The sequence below is a fragment of the Leopardus geoffroyi genome, chromosome C2, assembly GCF_018350155.1.
Source record: "Leopardus geoffroyi isolate Oge1 chromosome C2, O.geoffroyi_Oge1_pat1.0, whole genome shotgun sequence".
NCBI classification, from domain to species: Eukaryota; Metazoa; Chordata; class Mammalia; order Carnivora; family Felidae; genus Leopardus; species Leopardus geoffroyi.
In genome coordinates, this window is record NC_059333.1 from 124819565 (window position 1) to 124834022 (window position 14458).

The following is a 14458-nucleotide window of genomic DNA, read 5'->3' on the forward strand; positions in this document are numbered from 1 at the left end:
GGACTTGGGGGAGTCATGCAAAAAAGGGTTTTACAGGCAGAAATGTGGTGGAACAATAAGCAGATGAAAAGAAATGATTGTTTTAGGAAAGTCACTTTCCCGTCTTAGGTGGATTTCCTCATTTTCTTTTGGGGGGTTGAGAGGGCCCATGTGACAGATTACCTCATGGTGCTGACCAGGAAATTCCTGACTGACTGTTAAGACTGCACTTCTGAGGGAGGTTGAAAGTGCAGTTAGGTTAGGTACTGAGCCCCAGTTTGATGACATGGCCTAGCATTTTGGGCCTGTCCTTTTCTTTTACATTTCCCCTTTGATCATGCTCTAAGCTCAACAGAGATGTGATCAAGATTTAAAGCATTAGCATCACTATCAGATACTATTATGAAGTTCTCACAGTTTTTATTGTTCTTTTGTATGGTATACATTATCCATAGGTTATGATGTTTTTGCTTAATTCCTACATATTCATAGGTTATGGAAGTCAGTCATTCTCCTTGTTCTTTGACATTCCAGTCTTAAGGAGTTCATTTGTTTGATGGTTAGTGGCTGCAAACACGCATTTAAAACTTACGAGAGAATATAGTGTGCCAGAGAGATTGTTATGGTAAGCATAAGCAGGATAATTCCCAGTGTTTGGAGTGCACGTTAGACTCATGGTCCCCAAGACACAAACCGAGCAAAGAAAGACCCTGTTGAAGGAGTCACCTTTTTAAGCCAAGTGGCTTGCTCTTGTGATCTTATGTAATTGAGTTTCAGCTTCCTGAGAAATGTTAATCCAGATACAGCAGGTGGTGTTGGCCACAGCAGAGATACCTTCTTGCTCAGCTAAAAGATAATCGAAGGCCATCCTATTATCAAAAACAGTTTTGGCCAAAGAGCCTAAAGATGGTTGTTGGGCCTCTTTTCTTTTAGCAGCAGATTCTGCAATAATTTTAAGAATTGTGGAAAAGTACCTGATCACAGGCTCATTTACATTTATCCCTAATCAGAGGAGTGAGTCCTGAATCATGAAAGCCTCCAGGCAGGTACTTTCTACCTCAACTATGTAACTTCAGGGAAGCCAACCAATGAGATGTCTTATTTTGCTTGTGAAAAGTTAGGGGAGGGGCTTAGTTAGATTTTCTTAGAACTTAGCTCTTTTAATATTCGAGAAGACTCAGTTTTCCTAAGTAATCAAAGACCTGATAAAGACAGCAACCACAAGAAATTATTTTGATAAAACACAGTATCTTTGTTTTCTAGGCAGATCACTTAAAGATAAAAAAAAACTTCCATAGTCTGCTATCAAAAGTAGACTTAAAGTAAAAACCAGAACAAAACCTTTGTCATTTTAACAAAAAGAAAATCAAATTCTAATATTGCACCAGCTTGCTTTTTATATTAAAACTTATTTCAGTCTTAGTCCTGATCACACATAAAATTCCTTTCCAAAGATTTCTTCTTTCACAAACTTTCTACAATTTTTTTCCTCAAAAATATATCTTCGTTTCTCAAACTTTTTACCAAAAACACACATTTTGATTTCTTTGCATATGGAGATGTTTTCCTTATTTCTGTAGTTTTAATTGCATATATTAATTAGAATTCTTAACCTTTAGGGGTGCCTGGGTGGCTTAGTCAGTTAAGAATCTGACTCTTGATTTTGGCTCAGGTCACGATCTAACAGTTCGTGAATTCAAGCCCCACATAGGACTCTGTGCTGACAGTGTGGAGCCTGCTTGGGATTCTCTCTCTCCCTCTCTCTACCCCTCCCCTGCTTGTACATGCCTTCTCTCTCAAAACATTTAAAAAAAAAATTCTTTTTTATTTTAATGTTTATTTTTGAGAGAGAGCACACACACAAGGTTGGGGGGGTGCAGAGAGAGGGAGACAGAGGATTGCAAGTGGGGCTCCTTGCTGACAGCAGAGATTGTGACCTGAGCTGAAGTTGGTTGCTTAACCGACTAAGCCACCCAAGCGCACCCCCCGAAAAAAGAATTCTTAACCCTTAGAAACCTTAGTTCCTAGTGAAAACTAAGAAGTTAAGGAATTATAAACTGTTATACTAGCATTCTTTAGATTTGCAAATTCATGAATACTTTTCATAATTTCTAGAAGCATAGACCTTCTTCAGTTTTCCAGTGCACTAACACATCCAAATATCTTTTGGTTTCTCTGTAGTAAGCCAAAAGTAGATAAACCTGTGTTTAATAATTAATGGTTTGGTATTTTCTTATTTGGAAATGATCTAAATATTCAACAGATTTCTATTATATTTATTTTAACTTAGGAGAGTTCTAAAGTTTCAAGTTACCAGAGATTTGGAAGCTATTTTTAAGTACACATAGAATAAAATATAATTCTTGCTAAAAACTTTATTACCTCTTATTCCACTTATATCTGTTTAAATCATTTGTTCTCAACAATTATGTTTATTTTACCCATGAAAACTTCATGAGTCATTAGACAAAATCACCCATCATTCTAAGTTATTTTTTTCTGACTAGAACAGAAATGAATTTAGCTGATAAATTCAGGTAGAATAAAAGTTGTTTATCTACATTATATTCAATCTTGATAATTCTAAAGATATGCCTGTTTCCAGTCAACCAATGAATTTATTAAACTTGCTTTAATTTACCAAAAGTTATTCCAGAGCATGTGAACTTGAAAAACACTTGGGATAGTTTCTATTATATTTCTGAGAATTTTATGAAGACTAAGTTTATGCAAATGCTTGGTTTTTTTAAAAGCCGTTTAAAGAGAGCTCTTTTACAGATTAATTTTGGCAGTACCATTTGGAGGTAGAAAGTACCACACATGTAAAACGTATGTCTGGACACACACACCAACACAGATGGAAGCAAACAGAGACCTTACAGCTTATAGCTTTAAATTACTACCATGGATTAGATACAATAATACAAAAATAGTTGGCTCTAAATTATTTTTCTAACAGATAGAATAAGATCGGGTTACCTGCTTAGGTGAATACAACTTTTTCTAATACTTGTGGAGAAGAGTCTTGTCCTTAACAAGTCAAGTTCCAGATGACCTTTTTTCCCTTCTGATAAGAATTGGGGTATCTGGGTGGCTCGGTTAAGCGCCCAACTTCGGCTCAGGTCATGGATCTTGTGGCTCACAGGTTCCAGCTCCACGTTGGGCTCTGTGCTGACAGCTCAAAGCCTGGAGCCTGCTTTGGACCCAGAAGGGTCTTCCTTTCTTTCTGCCCCTCCCCCGCTGGCACTCGGTCTCTCTCGCTCATAAATAAATAAGCATTAAAAAAAAAAAATTAAAGAGTTACCTCCCTGAAGTTTGTATGTCAAAGAGATGGTCTAGATAAGAATTATGGAGAATACTTTGGTAGAACATTTATATCTTAAAGGCACAGGGGGAAAAAAAGTAAGCTCTTCCTATAACTTTTGTTCTCTTAAGACCAGAATTTATAATACTTCCAAGCCTACTGAGATAAATAGGGGAGATTTGGGGTTTGGTAAAAAGTATTGGTGGATTTTGAGTTGTTTTTGGAGCTACATCTCTGGTCCTGTAAAGACTAGGTTTGTAAAACAAGGGCAGCTGTTTTTAATTCCTCAAAGAATTGGGTTGCTGCCTAAACTATATCGAAGGGCCGACACACCTATCCACCTATGTTAGAGTGTTTTTCTTTCCCTGTGGGTAAGTGTAGGAGAGAAAGCCTAAAAAATTCCTATCAGGCTCTGAATATCAGCTTCCAATTTAGCTTAGGGGAGAAGGCCTAAAAAAATTCCTGTCAGGCTCTGAATATTATCTTCCAGTTTGGCCAAATTTCTGATCATCAAGTTATTCAGTCCTTTAAAATATCTTGTAAGATTTCAGCCTTGACAGTTAACTGTCTCTGGCTGTATTAAACAGTCCCATAGACCTAAGAGGCATCTTCAAAGTGGATGCAAAAGAGGTTGTCTTCACAAGATCTAGAGTCACTCCCAAAGATAGCCAAAAGAACAACTTGCGTATCTCAGGTGACCAGAAAGCCAAGCCAAGTTCCTAGGATAAGAAACAAGACCAGCAAGAAGGAAATAGCCTTCTCTGGGAGAGAAAGGATCAATAACCAATTGGTCAGGAACTGGAAAGGAAGGGACAGTGTGAAATTTTACTTCCCTCTCTTGACTGGGCTCCAGAGGCAATCTCTTTACAAAACATTTCAGGGTCCTCCCTGGTTTAAGAAATTCTTTAACTGTGGCCCTCAGTTCAGCCTTTGAGCAAGATGTGAAAGATAACCTGCAGAGAATGGCCTGTAGCCTCAAGTGGTCTTATTTTATAAGTTAACTGTTTAATAGTGTCTTTAGAGTGGAAAAGCAGTTCAGATAGAGGGTTATGGATACTCAAAGGATAGAGGAGAGCAGTAGGAATTACATCACTTTTATGCCTCAGTCTGTTACAGCCTTTTGTTTTAAATACCTTTTCTCTTTAATTTTTCATTAGCTTTTGCAATGAATCTTTTTCATTGAAACTATTTTGGAATTTTGAAACCTTCTGGAGATTTCTGCATACTAATAAGTGGATATCCCATTCTGTTTGTTTAATTTGGGAATGCTTGCTTTCAAGTGCATTTCCTAAATGTCTTATCTAATTGGAAATTTCCACGTAATGAACGTTACCTTTCTAGGTTTTCATTAGTAAGATTTTGCCATTTTACTAGCTATCTGAAATTTCCTGGACTGTAATGTGGTGTTTTTCCTGATTGGATGAGGGCCCCAAATGTGGAGCGATGATTGGGTGAATAGTTCAGGGTGGTGAAAGGATTCACCCAAGGCAGACAGAACAAAGGAGATAGAAGTTTATTGAGTACACTGCAAGAGAGGCTGGCAGGACAGCAAAGGAGAGACTCTCTGCAATGTGGCAGTATATTAGGGCTGTTTTTAGAGGGGGAAGGTGAGGAGGTATGGGGACCTATGGTTCTCTTTTTTGGTAACTGTGCCTCTTTGTCAGTAGCCCGTTGGTCTGTTTGGGCTTATGGATGTTTTGAGGTGGGTCACCTGATGGGTCTGTCTGTATTCAGCCAAGTGGCTCCTGTGGGTCTTTTTTTTGCCTTGCTTTACATTTCATTGCTCAAGCCTGTTGTCTAAAAGTGGCCTCTACGTGTAAATCTTTTTTTTTTTTAATAATTTTTTTTAATTTAATTTTTTTGAGAGAGAGAAAGACAGAGTGAGCAGGGGAGGAGCAGAGAGAAAGGGAGACAGTGAATCTCAAGCAGGCTGTCAGCATGGAGCCTGATGTGGTGCTCGAACTCACGAACTGTGAGATCATGACCTGAGCCAAAACCAAGAGTTGGATGCTTAACCAACTGAGTCACCCAGGCTCCCCTACATGTAATTCTTAGACATAAAATAAGCAGTTGGGCTGGAAGGTAGTGTGTTCAACTCTTTAGATTTAAGGGATCCTGTTTGTTTTAGCTAGACCTTTGGGTTTCTTAGAGTTAAAGTAATACCTAAGAGAGACGTGGTAGGGTTGGGAATTATGGCATGTTTACAGTGTCCCTTTTCGCACAGAAATTTTCTTGATGTTGGCAGGTGACCTAGTGTCAGTCTAACCCATTTCATGAACAACTTACCCTGTTACAGGAGTCTTCTTAAAGTGGCAGATGCTCTAACAGCCTTTGACTGCATGGCCCATTTTTTGCAGCTTTTTGACCTCTGAGATCTCCGTTAGGAGTAGCCTTTATTTCTACAAAACAAGACCAAAAAATATGTGCATTTTATTATACCACAGTAACTGAGAGATGTTACTGTGTCTTGGCCAAGAAAGGGCCTGTATGCACCACCAATTCCCATGGAACCTTGGACTTTGGAAGGGATAAACCAGCAATTGCCAAGGAATGTGGAGGATGGACTCATTCCAAATAAAATGGAGAACCACAGCTGCCTCCAGCAGTTCCCAACAGGGAAAGATTTCAAACAAATGGAGAATTGCAGACTAAACTGTCAGCAGTTTCCAATGTGGAATTCAGGGACAGAACTAAGACTTGGGGTTTTCCACCTGGGAAATTGTGTTCTGAAAGGCTCGGGGCTTAGTTCTGGGCAGATACGTCTGCCAACTCAATCTGACCTGCTCTGTAAAGGAAAACCAGTTAGATCAGGAGCTTGATGCAAAGAGAGCGGAGCTCAGAACCGAGAGGGAAATGGTGAGAAAGACAGTAAATTCAAAAGGGTTCATGGTACCACACCTGTGTTTCTCATTCCTGAATGCCACTGGAAGTTTGCATCAGATCCTGAAGCTGCCACAAAATTTTCAGCAGTGAATTTTAAGATCTAATTGACTTCATTGATTGATTAATGAATCCAGCAGCATCTCACCTAGCATGTGGAAAGGATCTCCCCTGAACTTTTACCAAAGCTTGTAAAGCCCTGCTTGATGAGGTCCTACATCATGAATTGACCTCACTCATGATCAAACCACATTGTACATTTTCTTGGTTCTCTGGGAACCTTAGCTTGACTTTTTTTTTTTTTTTTTTTTAATGTTTATTTATTTATTTATTTTGAGTGAGAGAGAGTGATCAGGGGAAGGACAGAGGGAGAGGGAGAGGGAGAATCCCAAGCTGACTCTGTGTTATCAGCAAAGAGCCCCGTGCAGGGCTCAATCTCACAAACTGTGAGATCATGACCTGCACCAAAATGAAGAGTGTGATGCTTAACTGACTGAGCCACCCAGGTGCCCCAACCTCAGCTTGACTTTTATAACAGTGTACATATGACATATGTATGATTACATTTTTACTCTTGACTGATGAGTAGCAAGAGGGAGGCGGTACACTTTACATAGCAGTTCTTGTTATTACTGTAAACCTATGAAAAGATAGGGTGTTGAAACACTTAAAGTTTTTGACTTATGGCCATGTGGGTATTCAGGACACTATTCCAGGAAATGGATATCAGTACAGTTAGTGATGGGGCCTGAAATTCGCAACTGTACAAACATAGAAGAAATTCAAATTTGAAATACTTCAAAAAGTTCCTGTTTGCACAGTCTGTTTTTCAACTGGTTCCCTTTTCACCAGTGTTTGTACAGCTCCTGAAACTGTTGAGAAATGGAGTGTCTGTGGCTAACTTGGCAAGCTTCAGCCATCTCGATTTTCATCAAGCTACATAGAACCTTCCAGTTTCCTGTGAGCAAGCCCTCAGCCTGTCTATAAAAACTGCATGACTGAATTCACATTCCTACAGAGTCTTAGTGGTTTCTTTTCATAGAAGCAAAGTTCAAAAACGAAAACATTATGTAAAATAAATCTCCTGTTCATGGAAGTTCAAGCCAAGGTGTTCATGTTTGTTGTATAGATGTTTTATATGCTTGTTATATATAATTTACATGTTAATATAAATGTGTTTATATTAACAAGCTGTTTCATTTTTAATGACATAATAACAAAATAAAATACCCTTTCTTATGACTTATGGTTGGCCAAGGCTGTTTCTAGTGGATTTTTGCATAACATGACACGGAAAGACCTCAGTTATTAAACAATGAAGTTGACTTTTAAACACCATGGTTTTGATTCAGTTGGGCACTGTTGATTGATCTTGTACTAATTGCGTAAAGTTTTTTTATTTGCATAAGTTTTGATAGCCGAAGTTACTTCATACAAATACTATAGACTTAGACAACAACTACTATTATCTATATTCACATTTATTTTATTACACTATAATTCATTTAACTATACTATTCGTGGCAAGAGAATATATTGAGAAGATATCACACAAGAGTGATGACAAAAACTAGATGTTAAGGTTGAATGATGGGATCCCCAGGATTACTTGTACAAGGATTTTCCTCTTCTACTATGGAATTGAACAAATGGAGTGGTTCAGATTGTGTTTCAAATTCTACTACTCAGTGAGCTGCAGAGTTCTGAGTACTTTAAGTGTCATCTTCTTACCCACAATTTATGTCCTTTTACTTTTCTCTGATTTTTAAGACTTTATTTAAGAAAAGGATTGAAGAACATTTGAAAAATAGTACTTTAAGTCACAAGTGATAAAAATAAGTTTTTTAGTCTTGTTATATTTAATATGTTTGTCATAAGCTAAGCACTGATTTTACTTTGGCTGGTTGTTGAGGGCTTGTGTTGGGGAGAGGAAGGATTAGTTATTAATTAATATGATCACATGATACTATAATATTTTATATTATTTTTAACCATAAATAAATTTTGTTGGTGGGGAAACTTATTTTTCAGGTTGAAGCACTCAATAAGTTAAAAACTTTAAATAGTTTAATCAAACTGAATGCAATGAAGCTAAACAGAGCCAAAGGGAAGGAGGCCATGCATACTTGTTTAAAACAGAATGCTTACCGGGAAGCCCTCTCTGACCTGCAGTCACCTCTGAATCCGTGTGTCATCCTCTCAGAACTCTAGTAAGTGACCATCTTTGCTGTGCTCAGTGACTTTTCCATAAAAATAGCAATGCAGAAAGAATTTCTGAGTGACTGCCTTGCAGGAGCAATAAGGCTAGCTGTTAGCCCCAGTAAGTACTGTATATTTAAAGAAGGAAACTCTTAAATTTCTCAGAGGTTATTTTTGTGTGTACTGGGACATATGCCTACTAGCTAAACTTACCTGTGGGATCCATGAAAGTTATTATAAGGTATTTTCCTTTCAGTTGTATGTGATTACATTTGTTTTCTATGTTACTGGTTTCTAAGGGTTGAACATCCTATGTATGCAAAATGTTGGCAACCATCATAGATTATTAACTAAGTTATTTTCCTATTTCAAAATGAGATCTTAAATTCATTTGGAAAATTATTTCTCACTTTTTCATTCCCTTCAAAAGTAATAATAGAAAAGTAATGATGTGTATCCCCTTGTGTTAGGATTCAAAGTTGATCCCCCTGTAAGAAGTAATGAAGTTATAATATTCCTAATTTTAATCTAATGCTATGATCTGGTTGTTATTGACTATCTGTAATAACATAGAGTTAAGGAAGAATAGTAAAGAAAGAAAGGAAGAATTTTAAAGAAAGAAAGAAAGGAAAGAAGAAAGAAAAGGAAGAATTTTAAACGTAGGTAGTGAGAAGGGCAAATCTGGGTTTTCAGTCTAGCCCATCTGGCATCACTACAGGCCAACCAAAGCTGTCACCCCAGTTGCTTTTTTACCAAGAGGAAATGTTCTAGTTTTGACTTCTGCAGACCTGATTGGAACAGGTGAGGGTTTTCCCCAAGTCTAATACATCATGGCAAAATTTACCGTCTTGCCATTTCTTTAAATTGAAGTGGACTAATTTCCCCCTTGTTTGATTTCAGTGTTGAAAAATGTAAATACATGGATTCCAAAATGAAGCCTTTGTGGCTCGTGTACAACAACAAAGTTTTTGGTGAGGATTCAGTTGGAGTGATTTTTAAAAATGGTGATGGTATGTACTGAGATTTTTACAGTACCAAATTCCTTAGTATTTTTCATTTGTTGTCAGTTTGCTTTATCTGAAAAATGATGTGTAAACGTATAACAGATGCAAGCCCAGAGGTAGCTATCAATGGTCATAAGGTTGAATTTGGCGTGTCCTGTGAATGCCTTTTTTTTCCTCTTAGAAAATATCTTTACAGCTTACTTACATACACTGTTCTAATAAATCTTTTTTTCCTACAAAATACAAAGTCTGTCTAATTCTTTGGTAAGAAGCTTGTGAAGTACAGTATTTTCAGTAGTATATTCATACATTCTGTTTCAGTGACAGCAATTTTGATATCGCTGCCATAGTTTTATATTTTAATTAAAATGTCTTAATGAGTCATATTTTTTGACAGGAAATGCCTCTGAGGTGATTACACCAACCAGACAGCCACCACTCATTAGTTGTTATGATTACAGATAAGTCACGTGAAATTCATTGCACTTCAGGTTCTTCATGGTCATAAGGATTATAGTATTTGTATGTTGGGTTTATTAAAAAGAATAAAAGGTACATTAGTAAATATGCTTACCATAATATGTGTGCTTACAACTATTTTAAAAAGAACTTGTAGTGTTTTGCTAGACATCTAATCCCACTTGATGGTATGAATGTTACTATGTAGAGCAATACTTTCAAAGCCCTCTGTTACCTCAAAATTATCCTTGGATATGATAACAAATAAAATCAACTGTTACAATTCTGTAATCTATCATACCATACAATTCCTTATGTGATTTTTAAGAACTTCCTGTGCATCCCTAAACGCAACCAGGAAAGAAAAAAATCAGCAGTGTGAATTGTATAGATGTTGTAGATAGCCATTACTGTGTTATACAGTATTACGCCATCCATGCAATCAGTATTGTAGCTTACACATGGTAAACAATTGAAAATTATTTTGTTTAAAGTAATCTCTACACTCAATGTGAGTTTGTGGGGCTCAAACTCATGACCCTGAGATCCAGAATCACATGTTCAACTGCCCGTGCCAGCCAGACACACCTATTAAAAATATTACTTACCTTGGGGCACCTGGGTGGCTCAGTAAGTTGAACGTCTGACTCTTGGTTTTAGCTCAGGTCATGGTCCCAGGGTTGTGGGATCCAGCCCTGCATCACGCTTCACACTGAGGGTGTAGCCTGCTTGGGAGTCTCTCTCTCCCTCTGCCCTGTTTGTGCGAGTGTGCATGCTCTCTCCCTCTCTCTCTCTCAAAAAAAAATTTACCTTAATTTCTGAAATAGTGTTACAGGCACATGCTAGCCAGCAAACCTAATATTTAACAAAATAAGTATACTCAACATTAGAGTTTCGGGAAAATATTAACACTATTGGTCACTGATTTTAGTTCTATCTGAATTAGTAGTCTTGAATTAATGTTATTAGACATAACATGGAAAGCATTTATAATAAAGCAGAGTATTCCCCCCTTAGATTTACGACAAGATATGTTGACACTCCAGATGTTGCGCTTGATGGATTTACTTTGGAAAGAAGCTGGTCTGGATCTTCGGTGAGATTTCTAGTGAATTTATTTTTGTCTCATGTTGTATTCCTTCCATAGTAAAATTGTAAAAATTTTTATTCCTTCCCTCCTGCTATTATTATTAACTGGTGTTCATGGTAATATTTATAGAACATTTTATAGTTTTATGGTATACTGTCAAATGCATTGTCTTACTGAAACCTCATCAGATACAAAACTGTGTATGTTACAGAGACTCCAGAAAGAAAGGTTTGCACTTTCAGTAAAGCCTAGACAGGCAGCAAAAGTCACACTCTAACCTATGGTTCTGAGGGTACTCTCAGGGAGGATGCACTGGTGGCATGAGAATGACAAGGCCAGAGAATGGCCTGCCCCTCTTCTTAGCCTGGTAACACTGATTCCTCTACCTTCCCTAAAGGGAAGTGTTCAAGGGTGCTCCAGGGTTTTTAGCTTGTCACCATTATTAGAGGTAGACAGCAGAACAGGTTTATGGCAACAGAAAAAAGAAAACATAATGGATTTTAAAAGTTTAATCGGGAGCCTGGGTGGCTCAGTTAAGTGTCTGACTTTGGCCTGGGTCATGATCTCATGGTTTGTGGGTTCAAGCCCCGCATTGGGCTCTGTGCTGACAACTCAGAGCCTGGAGCCTGCTTCGGATTCTGTGTCTCCCTCTCTCTGTGCCCCTGCCCTCCTCATGCTTTGTCTCTCTCTGTCTCTCAAAAATAAATAAACGTTGAAAAAAATTTTTTTAAGTTTAATCAATGTCAGATCTTCTAAGGTCAGGAGCAAATGAAGAGAATCACAAACAAAATGTTGATCATTTACCTAACAGTATAAGATTTGAATCTTGCAAACCTACAAAATTAAAAGTCAAGCCTCACATTGGGCCTAATATTCATAGTGAACAGAACAGAGGGATAATGATCCTAAATATTTAAAGAGCTCATAGAAATAAATATGGAGAGGGGCACCTGTCTGGCTCAGTTAGAAGAGAGTGTGACTTTTGATCTTGGGATCTTGAGTTTGAGCCCAATGTTAGGTGTAGAGATTACATAAATAAATAAAACTTTAAAAAAAAAAGAAATATGGAGAAAAAATGTGAAAAGGCTATTCATACAAGATATAAAATAAATATTAGTCATAATTATGTGAACACATCAATTCCAACATATAGGTACAAATACAACATACAATTCCAACATACAAGAACAGTTGGATACCACTGATTTCCTAGCCAAGATTTTGTTAAACGATAAAATAGCTTAAGATACGATTGAAGCAACAAAAACACGAGTATTCACATGTCTTTGTAAATTAATACTAACCTCTCTGTATCAAGTTTATTTATACCTCTAGTATTCCCAGAATTTACTTTAAAATTAGAAATTGGAAAGAGGGGCACATGTGTGGCTCAGTTGGTTAAGCATCTGACTCTTGATTTCCTGTCCTGCCTTCCCACATCTCAGAATTTACCTTTTCCTCTTTTACCTAATTCTTTATATTTTATTTTTCTAAATTGTGCACTCTTTCATACATGAAAGTATAGAAAATAATTTAAAATTTTTATGTGTTTTACTTTGGGATTTAATACATGTACATATTTAGCAATTAAATGACAGATGTTAGTATGTCTCCAACTGACTGTTTTTTTCCAATATATGAAATTTATTGTTAAATTGGTTTCCATACAACACCCAGTGCTCATCCCAAAAGGTGCCCTCCTCAATACCCATCACCCACCCTCCCCTCCCTCCCACCCCCCATCAACCCTCAGTTTGTTCTCAGTTTTTTTTTCTTTTTTTTTTTTGTTTGTTTGTTTGTTTTTTTTTTTTAACATTTATTTATTTTTTGAGACAGAGAGAGACAGAGCATGAACGGGGGAGGGTCAGAGAGAGGGAGACACAGAATCTGAAACAGGCTCCAGGCTCTGAGCTGTCAGCACAGAGCCCAACGTGGGGCTCAAACTCACGGACCGCGAGATCATGACCTGAGCCGAAGTCGGCCGCTTAACCTACTGAGCCGCCCAGGCACCCCTTTTCTCAGTTTTTAAGAGTCTCTTATGCTTTGGCTCTCTCCCACTCTAACCTCTTTTTTTTTTTTTCTTCCCCTCCCCCATGGGTTTCTGTTAAGTTTCTCAGGATCCACATAAGAGTGAAAACATATGGTATTTGTCTTTCTCTGTTGGCTTATTTCACTTAGCATCACACTCTCCAGTTCCATCCATGTTGCTACAAAGGGCCATTTTTCATTCTTTCTCATTGCCACGTAGTACTCCATTGTGTATATAAACCACAATTTCTTTATCCATTCATCAGTTGATGGACATTTAGGCTCTTTCCATAATTTGGCTATTGTTGAGAGTGCTGCTATAAACATTGGGGTACAAGTGCCCCTATGCATCAGTACTCTTGAATCCCTTGTGTAAATTCCTAGCAATGCTACTGCTGGGTCATAAGGTAGGTCTATTTTTAATTTTTTGTGGAACCTCCACACTGTTTTCCAGAGTGGCTATACCAGTTTGCATTCCCACCAACAGTGCAAGAGGGTTCCCGTTTCTCCACATCCTCTCCAGCATCTATAGTCTCCTGATTTGTTCATTTTGGTCACTCTGACTGGCGTGAGGTGATATCTGAGTGTGGTTTTCATTTGTATTTCCCTGATGAGGAGTGACGTTGAGCATCTTTTCATGTGCCTGTTGGCCATCCGGATGTCTTCTTTAGAGAAGTGTCTATTCATGTTTTCTGCCCATTTCTTCACTGGGTTATTTGTTTTTCGGGTGTGGAGTTTGGTGAGCTCTTTATAGATTTTGGATACTAGCCCTTTGTCCGATATGTCATTTGCAAATATCTTTTCCCATTCCATCCAACTGACTTTTTTAAAAAAGGAATTAAACACGCAGATAAAATTTTAATGCATTCTCATTCTATCCTACTTTCTCACATCTCAGAATTAACCACTATTCTAAAGCTATAATATATAGATTTTTGTGCTTTACTTATACATTTTGTATCCATTGTATGTTTTGAACTTTAAATGTTATCATACCACATGCAACTTTTACTTTTTTCTCACAACATTTTTTGGGATTTAATAAGATTAATATGTGATGTTCTAATTTGTTATTTTCACTTCCTTATTAATGTTTTGAATAAATATAAAAGTTTATCCATTCTTTTGTTAATAGCTATTTACATTCATTGTTTTTTCCAACAATAACAAAAAATTTGTTGGAGTTTGAACACTTCTAAATAGCTCACCATTCACATATGGAAGATGTCTTTAGTTTATAATAGCTGGAAGTGGAATTGCTTACTCATAAATGAGACATATGTATTTTCTTTTTTTTTTTTTTTTAATTTTTTTTTTTTAATGTTTATTTATTTTTGAGGCAGAGACAGAGCATGAACGGGGGAGGGTCAGAGAGAGAGGGAGACACAAAATCCGAAGCAGGCTCCAGGCTCTGAGCTGTCAGCACAGAGCCCGACGCGGGGCTCGAACTCACGGACCACGAGATCATGACCTGAGCCGAAGTCAGACGCTTAACTGACTGAGCCACCCAGGCGC

At 37.5% G+C, this 14458-nt stretch overlaps 1 protein-coding gene across 3 annotated transcripts in view; it reads left to right on the forward strand.

The window, feature by feature from the left end:
- The window catches only part of PIK3CB (phosphatidylinositol-4,5-bisphosphate 3-kinase catalytic subunit beta), a 187737-nt gene that overhangs the window by 153773 nt on the left and 19506 nt on the right, over nt 1-14458 (forward strand). For all 3 annotated transcript variants that reach the window (XM_045503490.1, XM_045503491.1, XM_045503489.1), the window contains exons 17-19: nt 8195-8373; nt 9263-9372; nt 10843-10921. In XM_045503490.1, the coding sequence (XP_045359446.1) occupies nt 8195-8373; nt 9263-9372; nt 10843-10921 (368 nt within the window). The remainder of the gene's footprint in view (nt 1-8194; nt 8374-9262; nt 9373-10842; nt 10922-14458) is intronic.